At 36.2% G+C, this 13,162-nt stretch overlaps 2 protein-coding genes across 2 annotated transcripts in view; one reads left to right on the top strand and one right to left on the bottom strand.

Annotated features, from left to right (window-relative positions):
• LOC107192510 (synapse-associated protein 1) overlaps positions 1–1,439 on the top strand; it is a 122,398-nt gene extending 120,959 nt beyond the window's left edge. Inside the window, exon 9 of the mRNA XM_015581790.1 lies at positions 1,057–1,439. Coding sequence (XP_015437276.1) covers positions 1,057–1,229 — 173 coding nt within the window. The 3' untranslated portion in view covers positions 1,230–1,439. The remainder of the gene's footprint in view (positions 1–1,056) is intronic.
• A 7,866-nt stretch (positions 1,440–9,305) lies between these two features.
• LOC107192507 (kinesin-like protein KIF20B) lies at positions 9,306–13,158 on the bottom strand (the record flags this gene model as incomplete). Its single annotated transcript, XM_015581786.1, is given in 13 exon segments — positions 9,306–9,433; positions 9,499–9,625; positions 9,701–9,852; positions 9,927–10,306; positions 10,385–10,625; positions 10,698–10,781; positions 10,844–10,888; positions 10,967–11,413; positions 11,487–11,910; positions 12,033–12,128; positions 12,130–12,229; positions 12,320–12,750; positions 12,839–13,158. Coding segments are annotated over 13 exon segments (2,910 nt in total), but the record flags the coding sequence as incomplete, so codon positions are not given.
• Positions 13,159–13,162: the final 4 nt, after the last annotated feature.

Genomic DNA, 13,162 nt, shown 5'->3' on the forward strand with positions numbered 1-13,162 from the left:
CTGGCAAACTCGCGCTCTGATTGGTCGCGGTTTTTCGTTAATATCTCGTAAACGAAGCCTCAGTTTAAATTTTGGCTAAGGAAAAAGTTGTTCCAATTCACCCCCCGAGTGCCACATTTCCGGGTCGGAGGACATTTTTGGGACACCCTGTATAGAGTTCTGCTCCGAAAGCTTGGGATTGACCCTGCTACGGTATTTTGGTCTCCTTTCATTGGAGTAGCATTTTCGTGTTTTCTATAGATTTTTCTAGATTTGAGATAAATGTTTTAAAAAAAACAGTTACGTGTTACATCTTCTTCAGAAATGAGTTCAGTTGACTTAAGGGACGTGCCAGGGTTAAATTATCGAGGATATTTCCCACGCTGAAACGAGATTACCCCTAGATCACTTGTTTCGAATAGGGTATTTGCCTCCACTAGCAGAAGTTTTCGGCCGTACAAGTCCGAATTCGTTCCGAACTTATTTGTCCAACTCCATCGGTAGAAGGGTTTCACATTTATTTCCAATAGAACACCTACGTTACATAAAGAATCCCGATCTTTCGAGTAGTAAAGTATCACGGGGGTTCTAAAATCTAGATTAAAGGTGGGAAAAAAGCGTCGCGAAGCACCCTCCGGGAGATCCTTCTTCCCCCCCCCCCGATTCCGTTTCATCCCCCTTTTCCTCCTCCGTCCTCGTGTGGTTTGAGTTTTCGTTCTCCCTTCCCTATTCGCCCAAGCTAACACTCTACCGATACAGAGGACACACAGAGGAACACGATTAAATTCTCGCACACCGAAACACGGCGAAGACGCGCGCTTCGCGAGAGATCGATGCGAAGAAACAGGGACACGCGGCTGAAAGAAGGTTCGGCGTGTTCGATACCGTCGCACAGTTTCAATACACAAACGAAAACAAAGAAACAAATGGAAAAAAAAAAAGCGTTACACACATAACAAAGGCGTACACATTTAACACGCGTCCCTCCTTCGCGAACAACGAAGAACCCCCCGTAATAACCAAGAATCCCCGCGTATGAAAACTAGCCCTACCAACGCTGCTTGTGAATCTCCGCAGAAGAAGATTGGGAACGCGAATTGGAAGCCGAGCTGAAGGATTACGAAGTAGTTACCAGCGCAGAGGATAAGAACGGCGTCCCAATGCCCGCCAGGGACACGACCGATAAAGACGATTGGCAGAAGCAGATCGACGAACTCCTAGCCAACGAGGACGACGAGGACCTCAAGTGAACCGGTGAGATCCTCTTTCGGACCGGTTAGAAGAGGATCTCGCCGTGTTTCAATTGAGATCCTAAAGGAGGCAGTGCGAGAGATCGCCGGCCTGGATTATTTGTATCTTTCTGTACCGTCGATCGTTCTTCCGAATTGGGAGAGGAGGATATTGTATTGTGGATTTGCTTTTACTGTCTGGTCCCTTTCTCTGTCTTTCACTTCTTTGCATCGCCGACGAGATGGAATGAAATTGTGACGGAAGCCCTGTTTCTTGGATGATCGATAATATTTCCGTGGCTGTTGAGACTTGTAGGTTATGGTCGGAGCGGAACGGTTTGATTGTTTCAAGGTCTTTCGGTGGCTGTTACTATTATCTGATTATAGTAGACTGTGGATTCTTGCGCGGATTCTGTTTTCACAGTCTTCTTCACAAGAATCTAGTTGGAAGAAATCTTCTACTGTGTTTTTGCAATTTGTATTGTTGCACTTTTGTTTTTTAATTGTATTGTTAACTCCTTGTCTTATAACATCGAGTCAGATTCGTGGTGACCGTATCAAAATGGATTCAACAAACAGAAATATTATTCGTATTCTTTGAGTCAAAGTGAAATACTAATATTTAACTTTTAGAGTAAATGTATAATTGCGATAAGTACACGAATTCCTTTTGTTTCTGCGTATCGTTTCTACTATTGATGATAAAGTAATTCTGGAGACTGCAGATATCAAGAAAATCATAGGGCAAGGGATTAAATAATTAGTTTGGAATATGTACTGTTCAAAATTAAGTAAAAGCGTTATACAGTAATGTCTCGATGAGTGCGACGAACTCGGGCCCGTTTTGGAGCATTCGTGGCAAGACGGAAATGCTTGCAACCCCTCATAAATTTGATTTTTGCACTAAGCGAGCCTCTGCTTAGCTTTTGTTTACTCTGTTCTGATTAATTCCAGAGGGGGACTCCGCAGTGATGGGAACAATACCGTTGTTCCTGTCGCATTCATCGAGGAATCACTGTTCATTCTTATCGTTTATTCAATTCATTGTATGTTCTCTGTAAAGTCTTATCAAGTTTCGAGTTTGAAATGGAAAAAGATTTTCTTATTGAAATATGTTGTTGCAAGTCTTTTAAATTACAGTAAAGCGAAATAGTTTATTCGTGTTCAAGGTCATTGAATTTCAGTCCCGAATATACTGATTGAATATCTCAATCTTTCTCACTGGTGGAGACATTTTCACAACTTTGTCCCTTTCTATACCCTATGCAGTGCTTCTAGGGATACTTATTCTATCCAGATGTTGGGAACAGAGTCTAGGAAGCTTTAAAACTTCTGGAACTTACGTCAGACATCAGGGGAACACTCCAAACTTTCATTTTATCTCTTAACTGAGAGAAACAAGTTCAAGAAGGGGACAAACAACAGTGAGAAAACAAAGATTGTGGATTTTGTTAACTATTTGTTTATGACGCACAATAATGTGTAGATTTTCCAGGAAATTACTATTAACAACTAAAATCTCCCTTAAATTCCCTGCATTACAATTTAGTTACTAAATACGGTATATCAGTTAGTATTAACAAAAACTATCAGTTATACTCTTATTATACTCTTTTCTTTTAAACAGTACGAAAATTATAAATTAATTAAACAAATGTCTCAATATCTGTCCACATAATTGTGTATAAAAATTAGATACAATAGAATCATTCGGAGGCTTATGCACCAAAAAGAATTATTAAAAGTCAAACATCCCCTTAATGTAAAGACAATAGTACTTTTCGTTCCATACATTTCAAGGGTAACAGACCATCTGTGAGACGCGATTCCAATTCAAATGATCAATAATCTACGGTAAATACATGCCCAACAAAATTGCAGTATACTGTACATGGTAATTTAATTCCCGGTAGGAGAAGTCACCTTGAACAGCTAAACTCTCTTGCAGCAACTACAAAGATCTCAGAAACTCGGCTAATAGCCTATTAGGTCCATTAATCGGATAACCAAGTGCTGATAGGACCATTCGAATCATGAGCCCGTTGAATACAACAATATGAGAGTAAGAGGTGGCGCGGGAAGGGAGAGACAGAGAAAAGGAGGAAGAGGGTGGTTGAGACTAGGAATGGCATGAAATGTAATTTACACGCGTTCTTTACACGCGACATTTAATCTGTATATTTTATATTGTTACGTTGTCGCGGGTAGTGTCTTTAGTTCAAGCGATATTTAGGGTTTATGATATGCGAGTGTCGGAAGCGCGAGGTTTGAAACAAATGTAATAGGAGAAGGGAGAAAGGGGAGGTTGGCACATTTGGGAAAGGAATTGAAAAGGATAGATTTAAAATTATTTATGTTTGAATAATTTCTCTTTATCTCCCTCTCCTAATGTACAAACCAATGGTAAAATGATAAACACTCGGGAACTGGACAGTTGATGAATGACAAGGAATGGATTGGTAAATAGGAAGTCGCTTTAATTAATTAATAATTTCCTGATTAGATGTCTGTTTGTAAGAGACTTTGATAATACACAAATTGTATTTGTTTTTATAATTGGGCAACGAGATGACGTTCCTTGTTTCTTTTTTTTCCGCCATTCATCTCTGGACGTTAGAACTACCCAGACGCATGCTCGAAACATAAGAAGAATTTGTAAAAGTAAATTTATTTAAATAAGTGTAAAAAAAAATATTTAAATTAAAATTAAAGAATTCTGAACAGTTTAAATTGAAGTTGTTATTTAATTGAATACTTAAATACAATTTCACAATTAAAAGCGCCCCATAGGCGCAAGCTCACGCCATATTTCCCACAAAGCTTTAAAATTCACCAAAGAGAACGCAACAATATTAACGACATCGAAACAAAAATTCTAGTTATATCGTATAAAGTGAAGGAATAATTAGAAACAGTGAAGAATAATGAATAAATTAATGATTATAAATTATAATCTACATATTACCTAGCAAATCATTCTTTTAGAATTTCTTGTTTTTTTTCTACTGATTTTTACAAACACGAATAGTAATGTAATTCATCGTAAAATCATATTGAATACGTTTCTCTGTTTAAAGATCAAGGACTTACGATCGCAGTGAGAAAATTCACTCAAGATAAAAAAATCGCAGTCACGGTCGTAAATGAAGTTAAATCACGACCCTGATCGTGATTCGGTGATCACTGTGATAAATCACCGTTAGTGATTTTGCACGCCGTCTCTAGTTGAGACGCGGTCGTCATCAGACGAATACGAAGAGGAAGTAAGTAGACGGATGGCGGGAAGAGACACGAGAAGAACATAAAACGAGTCTTTTACTTCCTTCTCCGTTGTCACGACATCACTTGCACTCACGATCCTCAAGCACAGTGAAGGTAATACTAAAGAAAAGGGTCAAATATACAGGGAGAGAAAGATAAAAGTGGGAAATAAGGGTTGTTCGAGTCCAACCGTATACAGGGTATTTCACGTAACTTGACCACCTTAAATATATCGCTTATTTTGTACGATAGAAAAAATATCAGGGGAGAAAAGTATTCTGTTCGAAGGCGCCAATACGGTGATGGGCCGAATTTTTTTCTCAAGGTCATTTTTTGTTAAATCATAGTCTTCAGTTAAATCTTTATTTAGAAGGTGTTCAAAATGTGCACCGTGAATCTGGATACATTGTTGGAGGCGGTAAATAAATTCTTGCTGTACATTTTTAAGTTGCTCTGCAGTAATTGATCTACATTCATGTAGAACCCTTTGTCGCATGTTTTCTGCCGACGAAAGGAGGATACGAATGTCTGTTTACATGCACCAGGGACAATTACACGGTACACTGTTCCAATGAAATTGAAATTCCTTCATTTACCGTCCCCGAACGCGTACTGAGCTTACTGACAAACATTTCATGATTTTTTCGCTAAAGGTCACGTCAAGGTCAACATATTGCACCTCGTTGGATTTGTTTTTTTATATGCTATAAGAGTATTGTAGTGAAAATATGTAGTCCCGTTAAAAAAAAATTTGATGACCTTGAAATCTCGAAAAAAAAAAAAATGACCTTGAGAAAAAAATTCGGCCCATCACCGTATTGGCGCCTTCGAACAGAATATTTTTCTCCCCTGATATTTTTTCTATCGTACAAAATAAGCGATATATTTAAGGTGATCAAGTTACGTGAAATACCCTGTATGTATAAACTGTAAATATTGTTGCCGATCGATCTCGCTCATCGAACCTCCGTCGATTCCATCCATCCCGATGATACGTGGATCTAGCGAACGGTGGACGGGTGTGCACACGAAATTGAAAAAAAAAAAGTAAGAACCTTAAACGCCACAGTTATATCAATTGTTAAACGACTCGTCTTCGATTACGGATGACGATCTAAGAAATTAATGGAAGAAGAAAAAATTATTAAAAAAAAAAGGAACAAATTTCAACGTTTCTCGTTTGTAATGATATCGATCGTTCAGATAATTAAAAAAACAAAAATGAACGCGTTACATTATTTACTCGAAATTCAAAATTGAAAGATTCGAACATTTTTGGCGGCTATTCATCGGGTTCGAAGGATCAAGGACTATATAATCTGGCATTGTTTACACTGCCGTGTGCCGAAGGACACCACTTCGAACGGATCGACATGCATCGTCCGCTTTATTTTTACAAATAAACACGCATTCAATGGTCGGACGCTGACCGCCCGCCCCCTCCCCCTCATTGAACCTCAGGGGGTTGCGCTTTTTTTGTCCTCTCCTGATCATGAATTTTGCCGATCTGCTCCGCAACCCAGATAGCACATGACGCCATAAAAACGGCTTAACACGTTCACTGCCACGGTACTTTTCAGGATTCCGGTCTAAAAAACCAATTTAATTTAATCATATTATATTATTAAAAACTCTAATTATAGTACATAGTAATCATCAAAAAGCATATAGAATGTGTTTTTTTGAAAAAAAAAAAGATCTTACGAATTATCTCGTAGTTGGCTTATGTAACAGAAATTTTCTGTTCATTTATTAATTTTTTGTTCTCCTCCCTGAGGCTATCTATTCATATTTACACTGATATATTACGAATTTCATCGTAGCTGCACAAATATGCCCAGTAAACAAACTACGAAATAACCCGTGGTTGGCAGTGAACGTGTTAAAGACGTCTTGGACCTAAAACAGCCGTCAAATGGGCGTCTTTGAGGCGTCATGTGTTATCTGAAAATGTATCGCCGCCTCTCGTGTTATCCTGTCCTGACGGTGGCACGAGGGGAACAAGATGTTTGTAAACGGATCGAGATAAAGAAACACATTTGAATAGCAATGAGAGACACACTTCGTTGATGTTGTGCCGAGAACAAAGGTTTGTTCAACAAATGTTGGCAACCCCTTACCCCAAAGATGGCTGAAGATGAATTGTTTAGACTGTAGGTTTATTGATTGGTAAAATATACTTATCAGAATTCCTGTCGACGGATGTAGTGCTTTTGGTGGTATCGAGGCAAATCCACCCCTTTTTACAGATATCAGTTAACTTCCTGAAGCACTCCAGTTTCTATGAATTTCCGCTAATTTATTGTTTGAATAAATACTGTTCGAATACTTGTTTTAGAGTTTTTTTGCTTGAGCTGAGAAACTAAACTTGGATTGACAGAATAGAACTAGGTTTGAATAATATTTGTAAAAGCTGAAACATTTAGAAAGTTAAATGGAATGTTAAAGAAATTATCTTGAATGATTTATTAGTTAAATTATTAATCTTAAATCTTATTTAAGATATAGCAATTGGGGTGAAGTAACTGTTTATATTATGATAAAGTGACCTCAAACACTTGAGTGATAGTGTATTAACTAACCATAAAATTCTAAATTCCGCGTGTATTTCTTGAAAAATTATGAACCATTATTTTTATTATTCTGAACTATACTCAGCCATCCAGGGGTTAGAAAGAAAGGCCAAAAGAAATACCAGACGCTGCATTTTCAAGAAAAATTTGTTGCAGATCCCGTCGAGACGTCGTGCGTGCGCCGCTATGTTGAGTCAAGATCTTTCGTCAATTTTTCTCGAATATCGACCTTTTCACTCAAGCTCGCTGTAAAAATGTTTTCATTCGCACTAGTCGTTACGTGGATGTATACATGTTATATTAAATATAAATATATATTAACGTTAAGGTGTCGCAAAATGATTCGGGCCTAAGTTCATTGGAGTGGATGGAAGACCGATTACACGCGTGTATGCCTAACACCGGAAGTGGAAACCAGAGATGGGTGAAAATTTTATCGAAACTAATATCAACAATGCGTGTGCATTCATTAACATTCGTTTAATTATTTAACATTCGATTAAATGATCTAGAATCTACGGTATATTTTTCATTCACGATGAAACAATTACGTTTCTAATTGAAATTCACACTACGTTTTATAGGTTGTGGATTCACGTGTTCGCTCACTTACAGTAACAATGTGACAATTATTTGTTAAACGCTGTTACATTGTCCTTGATTTCTTATATTTGTCGCATTCTTTTCTCTTTTTTCTTTAATTTTAATATTAAAAGAAAAAACATCTGATGGAAAAATTGCCTAATGTGTGCAAATGTATAAGTTCTTATGTGATTGTTGAAAAAGAATATTCGTTATTTTCAATAATTTGCATCGATTTTCCCCATCTCTGCGGACGTTGCACAGAAGTGGCTTGAACTAATCCCCGAGTCAATAAGCGTGTATTTCTTGAAGTACCGTCAATTCTATCGAATCCGTTGAGTCTTTCGTTGGCGACTCATATCGTCTGTTCTGTAAATTCTGTTCGTCGAGACCTCGTGCTATGTTTCTCTTCGAAACGCAGAGATGATAGTTCGTTTAATTTTTTTTTCCTGTCCTTTTGCCCCGACTGAGACGCGAGAAAGTACATTCTTCTTCTTTCTTTCTAGGAAAAACAAAAAAAACACAGAAAAACATTGAACAAAATGATTCCATGGCCAAACGAGATAATTCTTATGTATACATAATAATTTTATGGTGTACTTCGGCAATCCCCCTATTTCAAGATCACTCTGTGAATTGTTTAATAAAGCTATCCTATGGTACAGTGCATTCACTCGTAACGATTGAACATACACCCGATACATATATATAAATGATATATATACATATATATGGGATTGGGAACTCCATACCCAACAAACGAGCAAATAACATCTTTGGAAAATAGGAGGGTTTCGTGGAGTAGTGGGTCAGTCTCTGCTTTCGGCGCCGGGGGTCGTGAGTTCGAATCCCGCTTGGATCCCTCTCATTTTTCCAACGCTCCTACATATATACATATGAAAATAAACAAAAAAAAATATATATATATGTTGTTGACTCCATTGAAAGTATGATAATATATTAATGAATAACTACCAAAAGCGTAAGGGCGGAAGCATTAAAATTCTAGAACTATTAAAAAATTAATCAATATAATTGCTGAATGTAACAATAAAGGTCGTGTACCTCGTGAAAAATAAAATATTGAAGAAAATATCATGGTGGAGCTGTGTATGCCTTTCGCCCGTCAATCTCTTTCCTTGTGTCTCCGTTACTGTTAACACATGCTGCATAATAACGTATAGGGTTAAGTTCAAGGCTCACAAAATTTACATACATATATATAAAAATTCAAAACAACCAGCGCAAGGTATTTCAGAAAGTTGCAGGTTTGTTGCACTTTTACCTTTTAAATGTTTAGACGTATATCTACAAATTTTGTGAGGCCTAGGTAGATTCACCGTGCACGATAGAGGCCAGATCAGATTGCAGAATGTGCAGTATGTATAACCACGGTACGTATATTCATTATATTATTTTTTTAGTTCCACGTATGTATCTCTAATAATTTTTACATTTGTCAAGAATAAAAAAAAGTAAAGCATCATGTATAAAATACATTGTTTTAATACAAGATATGATTAAAAGATACAAAAATACTGCTCTATCTTATAATACGTTTTAAATTACAGAGAATAAATGAGGAATTTTTGTATAGAAATATCACAGAACGTACGTCTCGCTTTATAACGTCTTATAGAACATTAAAATCACCGACGCTGTGATTATTCCTACGGCTAGTTTTCTTGAGAGTAACAATCATTTGCCATAACTTATTCTAACTCGACATGTTCTATGTACAATTCATCATTTTCGTCTGGTTCTTAAACTGCGAGGTGGTATCTTTCCCGGTGTGATCGTTACCGTGCTCTGAAAAGGAACAAAATATTTATAATTATGTACTGATGAACGACATTACGATTATATAATTTTACCTCGAGTGGTTCAATATCTTGACAAGATTCGTCGGCTGTCAAATATAATTTCTTTTTACGAGTGTTCCTTTTTCTCTCCGATGATGTTTCTGTAGTAGGAGGACGGACAGTACGTTTTGCACTTCGTCTAAAATTAAATCATAATACACTTCGATACTTAGGTTCATTAGATAAATATTGCATATAATATTCAAGTTCATACTTAGACTCGGAACCAGAGAGCTCGATCACTGATTCATTTGGCGTAGGAGAATATTTCCTTGGCGCTCGCATTGCTCTTCGTTCTTTTGGTACTGCCTCGTCATCAGACGTGTTTTCCAATAACTCTTTCTCCTTGGAGGAATTCTTTGTTATCTACACAAGAACAGTTATTAAATAGGACTAATTTGCGAAGAATCAATTTTGTTAACAATTCAGTAAGGAAGTACCATTTGTTTCCGTTTCTCCAATTCCTCTTGTTGATTCTTTACTAAACTCTCATATTTTGTCACCATCTCGTCCCTGTTCTTCATAAACGCTTCCATTTCACGCTCCTTCTCAGTCAGACTATTCTTCAATTCTTCATTTCTGCTTCTTAACCTTTCATTTTCCGCTTGCCTCTCCTGAGCACTTTGTTGAAGGAGTTCCAAAACCTTCACGTTCTGCTCGTACGTTTGCACGCGCATCTCCAAGTTTTCAATGTATTCATCTTTTCGCGAAAGTTCTTCTTTCGCCTCCGTTAAGTCTCTGATTCTATTCTTCATCTCTATCTCCATGAGTTTCTCGCTTCTATCGTCGGAGTCGGTTTTTGGGATCATAAGCTTTAATTCTATAACAATGAAATGTTTTTATATTGTTACCAGATAAATACTATTGGCAATTATTTGTTGAATAAAAAATATCTGACCCGCTTGAAGAAACATTATTTCAGCATCCTTTTCTTCTTGTATCTCCTTTGCATGCTCTAAACGATCCTCAAATTCTAGAAGCTTATCATTATTCTCGTCCAGTAGCTTCTGCAAATGTTCTTTCTCATCTTGACATATTTCTAAACTCTTATTTAATTCTTCAATTTGTTGCCGAAGGTCTGTTATAGTTTCGAGATCGTGCTCCAGTTCAGTGATCTTCGCGGCATGAACATCTAAACACTATAAGAAAAACGCAATCCAATAGAATCAATGGTTACTTTTCATGGCACTTATATTTATTTATCTAAATACCTTCGACTTAATATCACTCCTCTCTAACGCTACACAAAGATCTTTCTGCAACTTACTTATTGTTTCTTCGTGCTCGTCTTTACACTACAAAACAGAATCATTAAACATATATGTATAACAATTATTGTACTATCATATGTACCTACCTTTGAGATGTGACTATTAAAATCTGCTTGTAGGATATTCAGTTTCTATGAACATAAAATAAATATTTAAAAAGTTATGAAAGTGTCGATTGTATAATCTTAAGACAGCGACGAGATACATACTTCCATACATTGATTGTAGTCATCCTTAACGTGTGAAAGTTCCTCTTCAGATTTATTCAAATCATTCTTAGCATGTGAAAGTTCATTTTCAGATTTATTCAAGTTATCCTTAACATGTGAGAGTTCCTTTTCAAATTTATTCAATTGTTCCTCGTAACCACTGATTTTAGTCTCTAATGTAGTTTTAACATTATCACTATCTCTCAACGTTTCTTCAAGTTGTGTTTTACTGTCTCTGATTAATTTTTCTTCCAGTACCTCTACAGATTTTGTCTTCTCTGTTAAACAAATATTCACACTCTCCAAATCTGCTTCTAAATCATCTATTCTTTCTTGTTTCTCAAATAATTCTTCTTCTTGTTCCTTGATGACATATTCTTTCTCCCTTACTTGTGTGGTGATTGCAATGTACTCTTCCTTTGCTTCATTCAAAAATACTTTTAATTTCTGAAATAATGTTGTTATAATATAAAGAGAAACATACAGAATACAATAAATAATCCAATGTGATTTTAAATACCTTCACTTGTTCTTGTTTCGCGAATAACTGAGATTTTAATTCCTCCATGTAAAACTCTGAGTCTGCATCCAAACAAACATCTTTCTGAGCTGTGCTCAACAAATTCTTCACGTTTTTCAAGTCCTCTTTTATCAAGCCCAATTCGAAACTTATTTTATTCTTGTCAACAGTCAAGGACTGATTTGACTCTTTAAGTTCTTTCACGCTACTCTTAAGTAATACAATCTTGGATGTTAAACGAGAATTTTCACATTCCAACTCTTCCATATTTTTTAAATCGTCAGCGTCGTTCTCTGCATTAGACGGACGCTTCCTCTTACGACAGCTAAGTTGATCCAGTTTTTGCTTATAGAAATCTTCAACTTGTTTCACAGACCATTGAAGTACATCTTCTTGCTGTTCCTCCACGTCTTTTATACGTTTCCTATATCACAATTAATGGTATAATTATAAAAATGTACTACTAATTGCAAAGATAAGTTATATGACATGACAAGCTGAATTAGTTGCATACAGAGTTATCATAATCAATGAGTAATAACATACTTCCATTCCACTTCAATCTCTTTCATCATAATTGTGTAAGTATCAGCCATTTCTTGGCGTATCCGAAGATCCCGAGTTAATGCAGAGCTCTTCAAACGCAATTTCTTTTTTCAAACTTTCGTTTTCATTCACCAACTCATCATAATCTTCAGCTTGCACATAGCCGAACACAACATCATCCGCCGTGTTGTGCCACTCTGTAAAAATATCATAAGAATATATTGAACAGAAATATGTTTAAAAAATATAATTAACTGTAACTGTAGCATATGCAATTACATATATACCTTCACTTTCTAATTCTGTAGCATCCCAATCAGTTACTGTTCTTATACTTTGTGATACTATCTGCGAAAATCTTGATTTCTTCTTCTGTATTTTTTGTTTCTGTTCTATAACTATTTTCTTTGCAATAGCAGAAAAATTCAAAACATTCTGGGTTTCTATGTACAAGTTCGGTAAAGGATTGATGTTCACTATCAGAGCTATATGTTCTTTACCAGAAAGTGCTTTCTGAAATAGCCTAGTTAGTTTTGATTCTCTAAATGGACCGACATGTTCTATTTTTTGTTTAGACAACTGTCCATCGTGAATTGTTTTTAGACATCTTCCTAATACCAACAGACTTGTATTAATATTCTGTGCTTCTTTCAATCTATCTCCGATATTTAATGTTTTCTTTAAACGTTCTGAACCAGCTAAATCACAAAAGGCAAATCTGTAATATTTGTAAGAAACATTATATATATAACAAAACTGGATACTGGCACAAAAATTATATTACAAAGAAAATATTATTCACGTACGTGCTAACTTCAACAGAATCGGAATCATTCTCAACATAGTACTTCAATAATTTAATAGTGAATATACAATGAGATCTCGAGCTTCTTGCGTTTAAAGCAGTTGCAGCTACTTTTAAATTATACTGTCCAGCCATTAAAACCTGATACGCTTCAGAACCGGAATTGACGCAAACAGCCTTAAGACCTTTGATGAATGCCCTACCCTGTACATCTGTAGCTAATTTGAGGGGTGTTCTCTTTTTCTGAGTCTCGTTTGATAACAGATCGTATACAATTTCATTATAAATTTCTGCAAAGGACACCCAAACAGAATAATGTGCATCA

Source organism: Dufourea novaeangliae, unplaced genomic scaffold (assembly GCF_001272555.1).
Source record: "Dufourea novaeangliae isolate 0120121106 unplaced genomic scaffold, ASM127255v1 scaffold368, whole genome shotgun sequence".
NCBI lineage: Eukaryota > Metazoa > Arthropoda > Insecta > Hymenoptera > Halictidae > Dufourea > Dufourea novaeangliae.